The sequence below is a fragment of the Schistocerca nitens genome, chromosome 1, assembly GCF_023898315.1.
Source record: "Schistocerca nitens isolate TAMUIC-IGC-003100 chromosome 1, iqSchNite1.1, whole genome shotgun sequence".
Classification (NCBI taxonomy): Eukaryota; Metazoa; Arthropoda; class Insecta; order Orthoptera; family Acrididae; genus Schistocerca; species Schistocerca nitens.
In genome coordinates this window covers 550,225,865-550,243,642 of record NC_064614.1, presented here as the reverse complement: position 1 = coordinate 550,243,642, position 17,778 = coordinate 550,225,865, and the positions used below count along the sequence as shown (strand labels likewise).

General features: G+C 39.3%; 1 protein-coding gene across 1 annotated transcript; it reads left to right on the top strand.

Annotated features, from left to right (window-relative positions):
• The first annotated feature begins 1,849 nt into the window (after nt 1–1,849).
• Nucleotides 1,850–14,401, top strand: LOC126236330 (mitochondrial transcription rescue factor 1). The gene is made up of 4 exons (XM_049945554.1): nt 1,850–2,357; nt 2,465–2,601; nt 2,682–2,754; nt 14,113–14,401. Exons 1-4 carry the CDS (start codon nt 2,169–2,171, stop codon nt 14,299–14,301), a joined length of 588 nt encoding a protein of 195 aa, XP_049801511.1. The 5' UTR covers nt 1,850–2,168; the 3' UTR covers nt 14,302–14,401.
• The last annotated feature ends 3,377 nt before the right edge of the window (nt 14,402–17,778 follow it).

Here is a 17,778-nt window from a genome sequence, read left to right as displayed (position 1 = left end):
TAACGCAAAAGGTACGGTACAGCATTTGTCAAAGTTCAAGATGGCTGACAACAACTTGTTATTAACCACAGCAGTTGCACTTACAGCAATTACATTGTGTGCACATGTGGAAAAGATGTGGGGGAAAAAAAGGAACCATACATACAAGGTTGTCAGTCTTTAATTCCTGACATTACAACTTGATAATAAATTCAGTTGGGAGGAGCAGACCACATAACTGCAGAAGCGCCTTAACAAATCGGTATTTGAAATTCGAGTGTTAGCAGACATAGGCAACATAAAAATGAAAAAGCTTGCGTACTTTGCCTACTTTTATTCCATAATGTCGTATGGTATAATATTTTGGGGTAAATCGTAAAGTCAAACAAAAGTTTTCCGAGTCCAAAAGCGTGTAATACGTATTATTTGTGGAGTAAATTCACGGACGTCCTGCAGAAACCTCTTCAAAGAACTGGGTATACTAACTACTGCCTCTCAGTATATTTACTCCTTAATGGAATTTGTCCTAAATAATATATCTCTTTTTTTCCAACAAACAATTCATTTCATACATACAATACCAGGAACAAAAATGATCTGCACAAGGACTTAAAAGCACTTACTTTAGTTCAAAAAGGGGTCAACTACTCAGGAACACTCATCTTCAATAATTTGCCAGCAAACATAAAAAATTTAGTTACAAATGAAGATCAGTTTAAAAGAAGCCTGAAAGACTTACTAGTGGCCAACTCCTACTCCATTGACGAAATTTTTAATAGAAACAAATGATGTATTTATTCATACTATTAGTATTGTTATTTCAGCTTTAAAAAAATTGATGTGTTCCACATCCACGAGGATCTCCTCAGCACGGATCCATGGAATGAAAAACTAATCTAATCTGGGTGAAGCCGTGGGTTTTACGACGACACGATAAAAGCATTCAACAAAACTTGTTACGTGAGCTTACAGTGGAAGACGTCAAGTCGTACATTAATTACTTAAGAATGGATGAGCATACATTTCTGTATGTGCTCAGTGAAGTGTATCCTCATATCACAAAGCACAATATTCACTCAAGAACTGCTACATCTTCAGAAGACAGGCTCACTGTAACACTCTGATTCCTTGCTACAAGAGAGGGTTATGTTAGGTTAGGTCACGTCAGGTCTCCAATCTTCTTAATCTATTTTTGTATTCACGGTGCCTCACGATGTAAAGTGCCTCATCAGCTTCATGCATCTCTATTCCCTATTACACTATCAAATATCTTTGACGAAGATACTGGACAAAGAAATTTGATCGTGTAATACCCATGGAGGTACCTCTGGAAAGATGGTCATACTTGTTGCAACAGGCGACAATGAGTAAAACACAGTAAGCCTACGGAACAACAAATGGGGGTAGATCCCTTTTGCATGTAGTGGTACATATCTGCACTTCTTATGTGTGAATCTATGTGTTTGTATCCCGTCGATATCAAAGTGGTAAGCTGCAGCTCTACCCAACGTCACAGATGTTTCTTCACGAATCTGTTGTAACTTGCCACTGCATTCATGATTTTTTCCCTACTTGCGCTTATTTTAGAATCATTCTTAGAAACATCTATGCCTTCTGTTAATACGCAAACTCTTGGAGGCAAAAAATAATAATAATTCAAATATTTCGTAAAGGGATGCAAACCAAACATTATGCTCATAACACATCTGAAGTTCTCCTTTCTTGGAACGCTATGGTCGCTCCAGCTGTAAAAACGGTAACAACTTTTACTGCAGTGAATGTCGCGACTGTCATGTTAGACCGTAGTACGACCAAGCTGAACTTTTTGTGTCGTGACAAAAGTTGCATCTCATAGATGGCGCCACTAAAAAACAGCGAGTTCATGCGTGCAGCTGCGGCATGCTACTAGCTGTGGCGACACTTTTGTTGCGTGTGTGAACTCGAACGAACCTTTTGATTTGTTTTTCATAGTTCAGCACGGCAAAGATTGGAGCCTCTCTCTGTGTTATCTGTGTATATCTATGCTGTAAGGGAAAAAAAAAACTGATCTTTTGACTTGTGTTTCAAAGTTCAGCACGACAAAGAAGTGTTCTGTGTATATCTACGCTGTAAGGGGAAAAAACTGCTTGTAGATTATACACTTTGCAGAACTGCCAGTGCAAGTGAATGTTTACAAACAATGCAACAAGATGTTACCAGGTTTGGTTAGTGTGAGAATAAGCAGACTATTTTATAAATCAGCACGGTCATTTGTATGTGCTAGGATTAGAGTCCCTGTAGGCTATGGACAGAGACGAATTAACGTAGTAGGCACATTGCCACAAATCGACATACACGCGCACAGGTTCAAGTACACGAAAAAACAAGTGAATACCGAAGTGAGTATAAGCACACGGCAAAGCTGTTCCATAAATAATTTACATCACAGTGAAATTTGAATAATTCGTGATTAAAATTATGTAATAACACGTCTTATTGTTCGTAGGAAGACGAAGACGATGATATTGACAGTGTATCAGAAGTTTTAGACCCTTCAGATAAAAGCATAAGCACTAAGAAGTGTAATGTCACTTCGCTGCGTGTTGACCTGATTATAAAGGCTGGAATGGGAATGGCACGAAAGTCAGTGAGTTGATGATACCGGTGTGTGATTGTGGTCAACTGCCGTATTATTTTAATGCATAATGTTCTCTCATTTGCAGCAAGGTAGAAACATCCTTTTATGAAAGTCGAATACGAATAAATGGGAAGAAGATACTTAAGAAAAGTGTACATGTAAGTTCAGCATGACCTACTGGAAATAATCGTACCAGAATTCACTATGATATGATATAATAATGGTTTAATTTAGTGTTTTTGTGGAGGGGTTTGTGGATAGATTTACCATTAGAAGAATAAAGCAAATGTCCATTTGTATAAGTTTATGTATTGTATTGTCCATACTCCTACTCAGGTTCCTGCTTTTAGGTACTCATAGAGTGCCTCCCTCAAAACCATTCTAGAGATTTTGTAATTTCTTGTGTTATATTCATTTTCCCCTAAATTTTTCACATGCAATGCCAGGTAGGTGCACACTCCTGTGTACAAAACGGTCTTAAATATGTAGTGCCACTTGTGTGCTAAGATACTACTTTGAAGCCGTTAAGATTTGCCATTGACAGATATGTCAGCTAATAACCAGGACTGGTTAGTAAGAGCTCATTTCTTTTGAATGTTTAATAGCATGCAGATTGGATTTTATATTTATGTTGTACATATTGAATGACATAAAATACACTATATAATAGAATAATATTATTTATCTGATCAGCGCTATATGTTGAGGGTTTACTCACCCATCTTAATGCTTTAACAAAAACAGGTTCACAGGATAAAGTATTTAGCACCGGGAACAGAAAAGTTGATGAAAATCAGAGGATAGGGTGTAATCTCACATTCAGTGTGCATTACCAACAGAATCACAAAATAAGTTCTTTCTTTACTTCAGGTGATTTATTCATCCAGGATTTCTCACATTGTTATAGGACTTGTCATAATAAAATGAAAATAAGTAGCTCAAAATATACATACACATAGAATACATTTCATGATACCTTTGTGAGTGTATCTGAAAACAGTTTCCCTAATAAAACAGTGAAACGTAATTGTAAGAAACCATCTAAAAAGCTGTGGCTGTGGCTTGCCAAAGGGACAAAAATATCTTGTAAACGAAAAGGGAAATGTAGGTAGAAGGAGTAATGATCCAGAAAAAAATCAGACATTATAAAAACTACTGCACTGTATTAAGAAAAGTTATTAAAAAAAAGTACTGAGGTATGTGCATTATGTCTGAGATTAGCACCTCTGATAATAAAATTAAAATAATTTGGAATATTGTTAAAAGAGAAACAGGGCAACCGAGAGCACCAGAAGACAATATTTCTATCAAATTTAAAGAAAAGCCAGAAGCATAAGATATTTTTTAAGTGTAGTAGAGAAAAGAGGATCCAGCTGTTCATTAGAAAATACAAGGCTGTGTATGGAAGAGGCAATACCTATACAATTTGACAAAACTGAAATTCAACCCACCTCTCTTACTGAAATTAGGAAAATAATAAATTCACTCAAAAGTAAAAGCTTGTTACCAAGTAGGATTCTAAGCAACAAATGTAGTAGCTTACTGAAACAGGGCATTTTTCTGGATAGACTGAAATATGCTATTGGTAAACCATTGTTTAAACAGGGGGATAGATCTGTTGCTAACAACTACTGCCCAGTCTCACTTCCGACCTCTTATGCAAATTCTTGAAAAAGTAACACATTCAAGAGTAGCTTCAAAAAAATGAAGTGCTAACAAAATGTCAGTTTGGTTTTCAGAAGGGCTTTTCAAGAGAAAATACTGTATATGCTTTCACTGATCAAATATTAAGTGCTCTGAGTAACCGAACATCACACATTGGGATTTTTTATGATCTCTCAAAGGCTTTTGACTGTCAGAGTCATGATATTCTTCTAGGTAAACATAAGTATTGTGGAATGAGTGGGACAGTGCACAAATGCTTCAATTAATATTTAATTGGAAGGTTACAGAAGGTTTGAAGTTAACAGTACAGATAGTCTGCAAAAATCCTCTAACCAGGGAGATATCAAGAACAATGTGCCGCAGGGTTCCGTCTTGGATCCCTTACTGTTCTTAATATATATTAATAGTATGCCACTCAGTGCTCATGAGGCTGCAAAGCTAGTTCTTTTGCTGATGATACAAGTATAGTAATCACACCCAACAAACAAGAATTAGATGAGGAAATTGTAAATTTCAGAAAATTATTAAGTGTTTCTCTGGAAATGTAGTTTCACTAAATTTTGAGAAAATCTACTATATATAGTTCTGTACAGTAAATGACATAACACCATTGATAAATATAGAATTTGAACTGAAGTCTGCTAAGGCAGAATATTCCAAATTTCTGAGTGTGTGCATGGATGAGAAATTGAATTAAAAGAAACACATTGATGATCTGCTGAAACATTTGAGTCCAACTACATATGGTCGTAGGGTTATTGCAAATTTAGGTGATAAACATATCAGTAAATTAACCAACTATCCCTGTTTTCATTCAATGCTTTTATATGGCATAATATTTTGGGGTAATTCATCAATAGGAGAAAAAAATATTCATTGCACAAAAGTGCATACTCAGAATAATAACTGAAGTCCACCCAAGATCACTTTGCAGACATTTATTTCAGAAACTAGGGACATTCACAGTACCTTCATAATACATCACTATGTGATCAAAAGTATCTGGACACCTGGCTGAAAATGACTTACAAGTTTGTGGCACCCTATATTGTTAATGGTGGAATTCAGTATTGTGTTGGCCCACGCCCACCCTTAGCCCCTTAGCCTCGATGACAGCTTCCCCTCTCGGGGGCATACATTCAGTCAGGTGCTGGAAAGTTTCTTGGGGAATGGCAGCCCATTCTTCACGGAGTGCTGCGCTGAGGAGAGGTATCGATGTCAGTCGGTGAGGCCTGGCTCGAAGTAGGTGTTCCAAAACATCCCGAAGGTGTTCAATAGGATTCATGTCGGGACTCTGAGCAGGCCAGTCCATTGCAGGGATGTTATTGTTCCACCAGAGGCCATGCATTATGAACAGGTGCTCGATCATGTTGAAAGGTGCAGTCGTCATCCCCGAATTGCTCTTCAACAGTGGGAAGAAAGAAGGTGCTTAAAACATCAATGTAGGCATGTGCTGTGGTAATTCCATGCAAAACTACAAGGGGTGCAAGCCCCCTCCATGAGAAACACGACCACATCATAACACCACTGCCTCACTTTCACTGGGCACTCACCATATCCACACCCTGCCATTGGATCACCACATTGTGTACTGTGATTCATCACTCTGTACAACATTTTTCCACTGTTCAATCTTCCAACGTTGATGCTCCTGACACCAAGTGAGGTGTCATTTGGCATTTACTAGCATGATGTGTGGCTTATGAACAGCCGCTCAACTATAAAGTCCAAGTTTTCTCACCTCCCACCTAACTGTCATAGTAATTGCAGTGGATTTTAAAGTAGTGTGTAATTCCTGTGTGATGATCTGGGTAGATGTCTGCCTATTACACTTTAAGACGCTCTTCACCTGTCGGTGGCTTTGTCAGTCAACAGACGAGCTCGACCTGTACACTTTTGTGCACCTGTCCCTTCACATTTCCACTTCACTGTCACATCGGAAACAGTGGACCTAGGGATGTTTAGGAGTGTGGAAATCTCACATACAGATGTATTACACAAGTGACACCCAATCACCTGACCATGTCTGAAGCACATGAGTTCTGCTGAGTGCCCCATTCTGCTCTCTCACAATGTCTAATGACTACAGAGTTGCTGATATGGAGTATGTGGCTGTAGGTGGAAGCATAATGCACCTAATATGAAAAACATATGTTTTTGGTGGTGTCCGGATACTTTTAATCACTTAGCATATATTCGCTTATAAAATTTGTTATTAATAACCCATCCCATTCAAAAATAATAGCAAAGTGCATAGTTACAACACTAGAAGAAAGGATTATCTTCATATTTTGGGTTAAATCTGACTTTGGCACAGATAAGGGTGAATTATGTTGCCACAAAAGTCTTAGGTCATTTACCAAACAGCATCAAATGTCTGACAAATAGCCCATCAGCATTTTAAAACAAATTAAAAGAATTTCTGAATGACAACTCCTCCTACTCAACAGATGAATTTTTAGATATGAAATTGCTGGATCGAGACATGAACTTGGGGCCTCTCCTTTTCACAGGCAAGTGCTCTACCAACTGAGCTACCCAAGCACGACTCATGACTCATCCTGAGAGCCTGGGTAGCTCAATTTAGAGCACTTGCCCGCAGAAGGGAAAGGTTCTGAGTTTGAGTCTCAGTATGACACACAGTTTTAATCTGGCAGGAAGTTTCATATCAGCACACACTCCACTGCAGAGTGAAAATTTCATTCTGAAGACATGCCCCAGTCTGTGACTAAGCCATGTCTCCGCAGTGTCCTTTCTTCCTGGATTGCTAGTTCTGTAAGATTTGCAGGTGAGCTTCTGTGAAGTTTGAAAGGTAGGAGGTGAGGTACTGGCGGAAGTAAAGCTGTGAGGGCGGGTAGCTCAGTTGGTAGAGCATTTTCCCGCGAATGTCTTATTCTATGGAACAACTATTAATGTAATGCAGCATAAGTATTTTTTGTGAGGATAGGACAAGTGGTCAGTGGTGGCCTTAATGAAAGAACCATCCTGGTGTCTGCCGGAAATGATTTAGAAAAACCTAGATCAGGATGGCTGGACACAGCAAAATCCATCATCACGAATATGAGATCAGTGTCTTAACAATCACACTGCCTCATTTGCTTGGTCACTATTGTACAAAGTTCTTTGATTTAACAAAATTTGCACCAGATAACTTATATTATGAAACATAATTTTGCACTGCCTCGCTGTACGCACGAAGGACACCCGCTGGTGACTCCTCAACCACAAATATGCTGCTGTGCACCTTGCACTTCCCAGTCTATATGGAAAGTTGACTTTAGGCCCATTAATATGGATGTCTTTATGTCCTCCCCCTTAGTCTACCTTAAAAACTGAATCAGCATTTGCACGTGATGAGTAAGATGTTGAGCTCAGGAAAGAGATAAGACATTGCTGTTACACTCTATAGACCACGAATACATGATTTTTCTTGTAAAAGTGTTAGGCCTACACTGTGATCACATATTGTAGTATGTTATAATTGTCACATTTCATTATTAACGACTCCCATGAGTCCAGTAAGTACTCCTATAATTGTGTAGTATACATTACTTATGAAGAATGTTTTAGCTGCCTCTTTAAAAACTGCTTTGAGTAATCTTTTTCATCTCCATGGCCTATTATTATACAAGTTTATTCCCTGATAGAAAATGCTGTTTTGAATTTTTGTTTGTTTTTCCTTCCCAATATCGATGGCATGTGTCAGTTTGATTTCCCTTACACACAAAATTATTTTTTAAGTGGAATTTTATGTGCATATACAATAGATTTGCCCCAGGTTGGTTTAATGTGATACTTATTTTATCAATATGTGTTAACAGGGACAGTAAAATCTGAAGAATAACCAGTAGTCCAGCAGTAACAGCACTGCTGTGACCTGCACTATCAGCTAAAGCCGTGTGACAGCACTGCTCAGTACTGGTTTTTGTTCAAGGTTTACTGTCCCTGTTAATACAAAAAAAAAAAAAAAAAAAATCGCATTAGGCTAATCTGGGATTGCTCTATCATAAGAGCATGTAAAATTCTGCTTCAAAAAATTTTGTTTGTAACAGGAAACAAACTGAAACTTTCCATCTACACTGGGTCTCGCAAGAGAGATGTGATAAGCAGCATTTGTTTGGGCTGACTCCAGCTACACATTTCAAAAACAAATGAAATGAGTATACACTTACTTACAATAGTCTACAGTAGCCTATGGTACTTCTGCAACTCTAGTGCTGTGAATGTTTTTGTTTACTTCTGGAAGCTAGTGAAACCACCATAAAGACTTATTCTGTAATGTATGTTTGTAGGCTACAATTGTTAAATACTTGATTCCTTTTTGAGCTCACTCTATAATCATTATCAGTTGTTTTCTTATTCTCTAATGTTATGAAAATTTGTAACACTATTCACTTTGATACCACAGGGTAGGAACATGAAAAATATTTTAATGATCAGAAATACATAACTTTGTCTGTCACTTTGAGCATTCAGTATCGAGGGAGGCACATGCACTAATCAGTCTCCAAGTACTGCAATAGGGATTCGTAAGATTCTCAAGTGGCCGACCAGGTAATGTCAGCCTGGTCACGTCATAGTTTCTCCATGATATTTCGGCAAACAGACTTGTTGCCATCATCAGATGGTTCCTGATGACTACTGCTCTGCTCCTTTCATTGTCCTATATGAGGATCGTTTGAAAAGTCCGTATAAAAATAAAAACTACTCACTGTTTGGGGTAAACCTTTTTTGTTTTTCAACATAGTCTCCTTTTAGACTTATATACTTCGTCCAACACTGTTCTAATTTGTTGATCCCTTCCGAATAATAGGAAATGTCCAAGTTCTCAAAATAGCTATTAGTTGCTGCAATCACCTCCTTGTCTGAATAAAATCTTTGTCCTGCCAGCCATTTCTTCAAATTGGGGAACAAATAGTAGTCTGAGGGAGCCAAGTCTGGAGAATAGGTGGGGGGGGGGGGGGGGCGAAATAAGTTGGAATCCTATTTCAATTAATTTTGCGACCACTACTGCTGAGGTGTGCGCTGGTGCATTGTCGTGATGGAAAAGGACTTTTTTTGCGGTTCAATCGCCGGCGTTTTTGTTGCAGTTCGGTTTTCAAATGGTCCAATAATGATGAATAATATGCACCTGTAATAGTTTTATCCTTTTCCTGATAGTCAATGAGGATTATCCCTTGTGAATTCCAAAAGACTGTCGCCATAACCTTTCTGGCCGAAGGAATGGTATTCGCCTTTTTTGGTGGAGATTTTCCCTTGGTAACCCATTGCTTAGATTTTGTTTGGTCTCAGGAGTATAGTAATGTATCCAAGTTTCATCCACAGTCATGAAACAACGCTTAAAGTCCTGCGGATTATTCCTGAACAGCTGCAAACCATCCTTGCAACACTTCACATTATTCCATTTTTAGTCAAGCATGAGCAATCGCGGAACCCATCTTGTGGATAGCTTTCTCATATCCAAATGTTTATGCAAAATATTATGTACCTGTTCATTCAAGATCCCCACAGCACTACCAATCTCATGCAGTTTAACTCTTCTGTCGGCCATCACCATATCGTGGATTTTTTAAATGATTTGTGGAGTCGTAACCTCCACAGGGCGTCCAGAACGTTCAGCATCACTTGTGCCCATATGGCTACACTGAAAATTTTGAAACCACTTATAAACTGTTCTAATCAAAGGTGCAGAATTACCATAATGTTTATCAAGCTTCTCTTTAGTCTCCTGAGGCATTTTGCCTTTCATAAAGTAATGTTTAATCACCACACAAAATTCTTTTTCGTCCATTTTTTGACAATCACTAGACTTGATTCACATGAATGCCAAACACAAAATATGACTGAAACTTGGTGTGCACTCTTTCCAAAGATGCTACTAACCAAACATGACCTCAATACGTGCTGGTGGTGCCATCTCTCAGACTTTGCACAGACTTTTCAAACGCCCCTCATACGTGCTAGCCATTAACCCCCTCCACCACTCTGTCCTATTGCTAGCAGTGTGGCCACCACTGTGGATGGTGGCAGCAGTGGAACTCTGGTCTCTAGTGTCAATGCTATCACTGTTAGGTTCAGACCTCACTCTACAGGAACAGTTTTCTTTTCATAGGCTCCATGCAAAGTACAACATCTGATTCAGTTGCTGGTCATTAGGTTTATTAACTAGGCCATCTTGGGCTCTTATTTCAGTGGCATCTAAATCATGCAGTGTCAGTTGGAGGAAATTTGACCAAATATTTTGGTATCTTTGTAGTCCAGTATGGCCAGTTTTTATACTACAGTCAGTGGTCTGGCATGTTTCAGTATGGCATGCATCTTCACAGAATCTCTCCTCATACAGTTTCCCCACTGTATTGTTTGCCATTCTGACAAGTGGTTTGGTAAACTTCTGATTTAGAAAAGCCTACACCGTCCTTTACTGAGCTTACTAGTGTTGATGTTTTAGGGAATAGACAAAATTCACATTTAATATTATGTCATACCAAGATCCTGCCAGTTTTTCTGAAAGTATTGCCGACAAACAGGATGCACACTAGTGTATTGTGCTGTTCTTTTTCTTCAGGCTGAACACACTGCCCAAATGCATGTCTTATCTGCATGCTGCTGTACCGATTTCATTGGAATGTCTTCTCGTGGTGCTTCAGCTCTATCCCTCAAACAAGATGCATAAAATGTCTTCACATTGGAAGTCATGGTGATTACTGGAGGCATAAAGGTACAGATCAGTGTGTGGGTTTTCTGCACACTATGTCCTGACTTGCCGTGTGATTTTTGTTTCACTAGGACATCAAGAAGTGGAAGGGTGCCATCCTGTACCACCTCAATAATAAGTTGTATATTGGGGTGAAGCTTATTCAGATGATGGAGAAATTCACTTACACTGTCCCGCCCATCTGGCCGGCTGACAAATGTATCAGCCATGTAATTATAGGAAGTGCAGCAGCCACAGCAACAGGATCAGAGTGGTGGAGGGGTGATGGCCAGCATATATAGGGTGCTGACAGGAGGCAAGTAGCAGTCATCGGGGACTGCCTGAAGATAGCAGCTAGTCTGTTTGCCAAAATATCATGGAGTAATCATGACATGACTACAAAGATTTCTACAAGTTGTAAATATGTCAGGGAAACATCAGATCGCATATCAAATACCTTTATGGGCAGGAAGTGTGAGATTGTGGACAGCTGCAGAATATGGAGCATCTGCTCTGCTCACTCGCGTTCCTGCTTAGTTGCTGAGAGGGTACTTTGATACCATCTTTCACCAAGATATCTCACGATGTAAGGACTGCAGTGACAGTTTGCATCACAACATAAGCCAGCTTGGTGCTTGCTTCTGTCTGGATACCACCTGAAAAATTTTTTTAGAGGTCCATCTCACGATAGCTCCAGCTTTCTCTCCTGTTTCATAGGAGTGGGTTGACTCTGTCACTTAGGTACAGGCAAGCAGCAAATGAAGGAACTCTAGAATCAACAAACCTCAAAGTATGACCACATCGTAGCATTACAGAAAACCATGCAGGACTACTTAAGAAACTGTGATCAGCTTTACAGGAAGAACAGTCCATGATGCAGCAATGTTGGTGCTAGGAAAAGGACTCAACTCCTACGTCACTACCAATTGTGGACATAGTAAGAAGTGTGGAACAGGTCACTGATGCTCTGCCGACAAATGAGGCCAGAGTAGTATGCCATGAAATGTGCCATACACTCACTACTGCTGCACTACCGAAAAACAACATTTCAAATGCGGAAAGAGCAGCCATCCATGAGTAACATAACGATCCAGTGTTGGTTGCTCTGCTTGTTGATAAAGGGAATGCTGTTATCACACATAATATAGCCAGAAAATATATGGACTTCCCAATGACGTCGCAAATAGGAAGATAGAAGATGATGCAAAAACTGTTCAACCGCTAGCTGCTGTGCAGCCACGACTGTATGGGCTGCCAAAGTTCCATAAAGAGGGTGCTCCATTGCACCCCATAGTTTGCAATATAGGAGCAGTGACATATGGCTTGACAAAACACCTGACTGCCATTCTGAGTCCATCTCTGGGGAAATTCGACTTCACATCTGCTGTTCCATTCATTTTGTACATCATCTAAAAGAACTTCCACTCAATGATAGTGACTTGTTGGTGAGTTTTGATGTAGTGTCGCTCTTCATCAGGGTACCTCTGAAGACTCCATGGAATTGATAAGCAAAAAAATTTGACACCAATCTGACAAGACTCTTAAAGTTTATGCTCACTTCAATGTACTTCGTAATCAATGGAAATTATTATGAACAGATAGACAGCATCTTCATGAGATGCCCTGTCACTGGTTGTGGTGAATTTGTTCATGGAGGATTTCTAAGAGAAGGTCCCAGAACAAACCCAACAAAAACCAACTTGTTTCTATTGTCATGTGTATGACATGTTTGTTGTCTGGCTACATGGATGGGACACCTTAAATGAATTTCTCCATAACCTGGATTCACTGCACCCCAACATGCAGGTTACCGTGGGTGTGGAACAGTTGACTCTGATTCCGTTGGTGGAAAGCAACACTTTGTCAACACTGTCTTGTGTATTTGGAATATTTTGGAGTATTGTGTGGCAGAGGAACCCTTTGCGAAAGGTAATAAAACACATATACATGCATACCTAAAGTTAGCGGAAGCGAAGTTGTTGTCCGAAGTACGGTCTGGTCCTAGTGAAATGGAAACCACATGGCAAGCTGGGACACAGTGTGTACAGGAAACCCACACACACTGGTCTGAAACAGTGTGCCTCCAGTAGACACCATGACTCCCAGCATGAAGGCTTTTCATGCACACGTGTTCACAGGACATGATCCACCTGTGACTCAGACAGTCTTCCAACTGAGCTGAAGCACTTCAAGATGACATTCCAAAGAAATGGATACAGCATCAACCAGATAAGACATCTGTTTAGAAAGTGTGTACCTAGACAAAAGCATATGCTGCAATTGAGTCGGGCATCAAATCCTGCACTGAGCGTAGAAAAAGAAAAGCATTCCTGTAGAGTAAGGTCTATACCCGACAGTGGCAGCACAGACACTAGAGATCAAAGTTTGGAGCAGGGGGCGGCCACTGTCATGACCGTCAAATCATTGTTGCACAATTGTTGCATTATGGTATGTACAGTTTTCTTGCTGCAAAATGTCATCAGTATCAGGGAGGACATCAAGACTGAAGGGATGCAGACAGTCAGCAACAATGTTCTCATAGTCCACAGCTCTCTAGTGTCTTCAATTACTGCCACAGGTTCCCAAAGCAAAATGCTGCATCCACAAGCCTTCGGCTGTGGTTTGGTGCATGCTGTGAGCAGCTGTTTGCCTGGATGACAAAGTACCTAGACATGACCCCTGAATTGGTGTAATAAGAAACATGTTTCATATGACCAGGCAATTCATTTGCAAGGATCAAAGGTCCACTTTCAGTGATCCCATGTCCACCGCAATCGTAATTGATACTGTCATTGGGTTAGCATAGGAAGATGCAGGAATCTTGGCTGTAACCATCAGCTGCATCGTAGAAATATTGTACAATTTCTAAAACTTGTTAGATCACGTATCAGAATTTTGTAAATATTTTTTACAATATTTATGACTCCTAAACAAGCAATAATCTAATAATGTTTACATTCAAACATTTGACAGTCATTTTGATTAGACTACTTACTCACATCCTTTTTGTGTGTTCACAGTGATCAGCAGTATGAGCTCCCGAAATATAATGCATACATTGCTGTAAACCCCATTATTTTGTAGATGTATACACTTCTCTTCAAATTGTTAATGACACATTATGAACAATACCAGCAGTATGTACTTTTTGTTGCAGGTAAATGTTGGTGATGAGATTGATATAATACGTGGACCAAGTTCTTCAAATCCAGATTTTCTGGTTGTAACTCGGATTGAGTTACTGTCAGCAACTCCAAAGGATGATTCTGTAGTCGTGCATCTGAAACGTCATAAGAATTTAGTAGTTGAAAATTATAATGAACCGTGGAGAGGTTCATTGGCCTGAGCATCAATTTGTTCAATACAGAAATGTTTTTGTAACATTTTACTAAATATGATTGTTAGATTTTCACTGTTTTCATCAAATAAAATATGTTTTTTCCTGACCTTTCTTTTATAATTCTTGTTCCTAATCATGACTCTAAACTTGAAAATAGGCCACAGTTTGTAACACATGTACTTCTTAAGTAATTGCATAATGTCATTTGAAGCTTCATTTAATACAAAATACTATATGTGATACATAACTGACACTTAACCACAAGTGAGGCACAGATATTGGGCTAAGGCCATAATCTGCCTGTCAGTACAGGCTTTGGCTCACCAGGCCACCAGCTGTAAAATAATATTGCTATAACTATTTCAGTTCAGTACTCTCTCTCCCAATATTAAATTCGTGAAAGAAATTAATCAGTGTAACATTTTGTTATTATTTTTAATGGAGGACAGCAAGATCCATTTGTGTATTGCATGCAAAAATTTACAAAATTGTGAATGGTTTAGACTGATTTTAACTGGATAGTACCAGTTGTGAGGGTTATCCACATCATCAGATTCTGATAAATGGAATATTCTCCAACAAATTGTCGAAATCCATACTTGACTGAGACCAACTCTGCACTGCACTAGCAAAAAAGTATGGTGTAATGAACTCTTCAAGTGGTTTTATGTGAAATTGAAGTACACAGTACAAAATCTGCCATAAGGACTTATCTGTCTGACCAACTCTGATTCAGCCTTTGCTTGATGCTGCTTGTAACAGTTGAGTGATCTTTTGTGTATTTTCTGTTTTCCATTTTCATTTCTCCACTAGAAATAGTCAGCTTCAGTGAACTATACAAGTACCATATTATTGTATTGCTTACTCATATCTTAATCATTCAGTCTGCTTTGTTAATCATCACTTGGTTCTCAGCATTCTTACGTTATTAGTCTGCACTCACTTAATATCCTTGTAAAATGCAGCCTGAGTTAGGGTTTTGCTCACAAAGTTAACCTGTATAAGCTATGAAAGGAATCTGTAGATACTTTCGTAGATAACAGGAAAAAATATTACTCAGTACATATTGTCTTTTTCTTTCTTCTTTTACTGTATAGACAAACTTAATCACTAGCAACTTCTTTGGACAGAATAGTAGTCACACTGGTTACTTTGGAGCCCTGTTCATGGTGCAGGACTGGTATTAGGTAGCTATGTGAACCCCTACCACTGGTGCAAGTCACGGCAGTGAAGTGTTGTTTACGATATTTGGTTGCGTGGAGTCAAGGCAGTAAGATGGGCTGCCATTTACTAACAACAGAAATGATCTACTGTGTTTATCTACTTCCATGACTACACTGAGAATAAAGTTATCCAATTTGTTGGTGTATGAATGGAGATTGTTCAAAATTTCTACAAGGAAGATAGTATGACTCACAGCCATATGGAATAGTGAAATAACAGTAGTCATAAAAAGGTCCTAACCTCAGGTATCAGAGGCAGATGTCATGCGTTATCAGTTACAATGTTTCAAGCCTAATAGGAATTGCTGTTCTGTGTGAATGCAGGTCTGTCTCAGCCAGTTTTTAGATAACATTGTGATTGACATTTGGAGTCGGATACTTTACAAGTGGCCATTGCTCACTGTGGTACATGGAGCTGCACAAGTGTAAAGGGTCGAGCATCACACAAACTGGACGGCAGCTTACGGGAGAGTCGCAGTGTGGTCCAACAATTGCAGTTTTGTGTCTTTTATAGATGATGCAAAACACTGAGTGCAGTGACAGACCAATGTGTGTAGAGGGCGTACTTTAGGTTGAAGATGCTTTTGGGGGTAAACTATCACGTTTATTTCCACATTCTTGGGGACCCACTGTTGCCTTCTCTTCTACATCTTCATGATGTGTATTCTGTGGACACTCCCATCTCCCAAGATGACAACAGCAGTCTTGACAGGGCTGAAAGTGTGTGTCCCTGGTTTGAAAAACATATGGTCAACCTGTCACATCTCGAGTGACCTGTTAAATCCTCGGATCTTATCTCTTAGATTTCTGGGACTATTTGGAACAGTGGGTGAATCATCAGTCATCATCCTTAGATACTAGATAGCCCTATGGTGTCTAATCATCAATGAGTGGCTTCATCTAGATACAGCATACTTGTGGATTCTTTTTCTTGGCGAATTCAGTCCATTATCGAGCCTAGGGTGGTTTGAAGCAGTGTAAGCGTGATGTCTTCTGGAGGTGACTAATTTCTTGTGCAATGTGCCTACTTTGCTGATTCTGCCTCATACCTGAGTTTTCTTTAGCTAATGAGTATGCCTCATTTTTTCACTATTTTTATGATATGATATGATATGTCAAGTTATTAGCAGTCACGTAGTGGAAGCCCACGTTGACATGATTCAAATAGATGCCACAGTCCAATGATGCAGATGAGAGGGGTTCCTAATTTTGACCTTAGAGAGAGACAATAATGAGCTGTTCAAAACATTGAGCAAGTTAATGTACCTGATTTCCTATATACAGGCATCAACTTCAACAAGAAATACAAATTAATCCAAGGTACTGAACTATATAAACATGATGGAGGCATGTGGCTGCCAGTGGGGACAAGGTGTCAGGCATAAACTGCTACTGTGTCCACCAGTGGACTCCCAGCAGTTGAAATGTTAACCACATGTTGCCTCTCACATCACAGATGTTGCATGCCTTCTCACATTGATCGAGAGGCTTCAATGGTGACCTCACAATTTGAAGTAATAAATAAATGTGTTTTTACTGTGAACAATATGGTTTATTTTTATTTCTGCATTCTTGGTGACTCACTGTCGCCTTTTCTTCTACATCTTCATGATGTGTGTTCTGTGGACAGTCCCATCTCCCAAAATGACAACAGCAGTCTTCACGGGCTGCAAGCGTATGTTCCTGGCTTAACGAACACTCGGTCACACTATCACATTTCTGCTAAACTGTTTAATCATGATCTTATCCCTTAGATGTCTGGGGCTGTGTGCCAACAAATCCTCTATACACAGTCCACAAAGATGCCAGCATCTATCCTGAGTCAGTGGCTTTTGGTTCAACCTGTAGGGTTATAAACAGTCCCAGTTTCAAATGCGGAACAAAAAGTTATCCCATTGAAAGCAATTCCTTTTGCATTTTTTTTGAACGATTTTTCATACTAATGTTTTTTTAGTGCCTTAGCAAAAAAAAAAAAAAAAAAAATCTATAAATGTGTTTTGCGTGGAAGCTCAAGAGTTAGGTCAAGAATGATTTAATGGAAAGGTGTGACACTTAGGGACTCTACGGCAGTTAATAGTCATGATTAACATAAAGTGGGAATAATGAAAATGCCTCAGCTTTTCTCCATCCATGTGGTCACAACTGGAGTGACATAGCAAGCATAAAAGGGAGGGATTGACTGACTGTGCAACTTATTCACATAGTCTGTTGTACACTCTCTCTCTCTCTCTCTCTCTCTCTCTCTCTCTCTCTCTCTCTC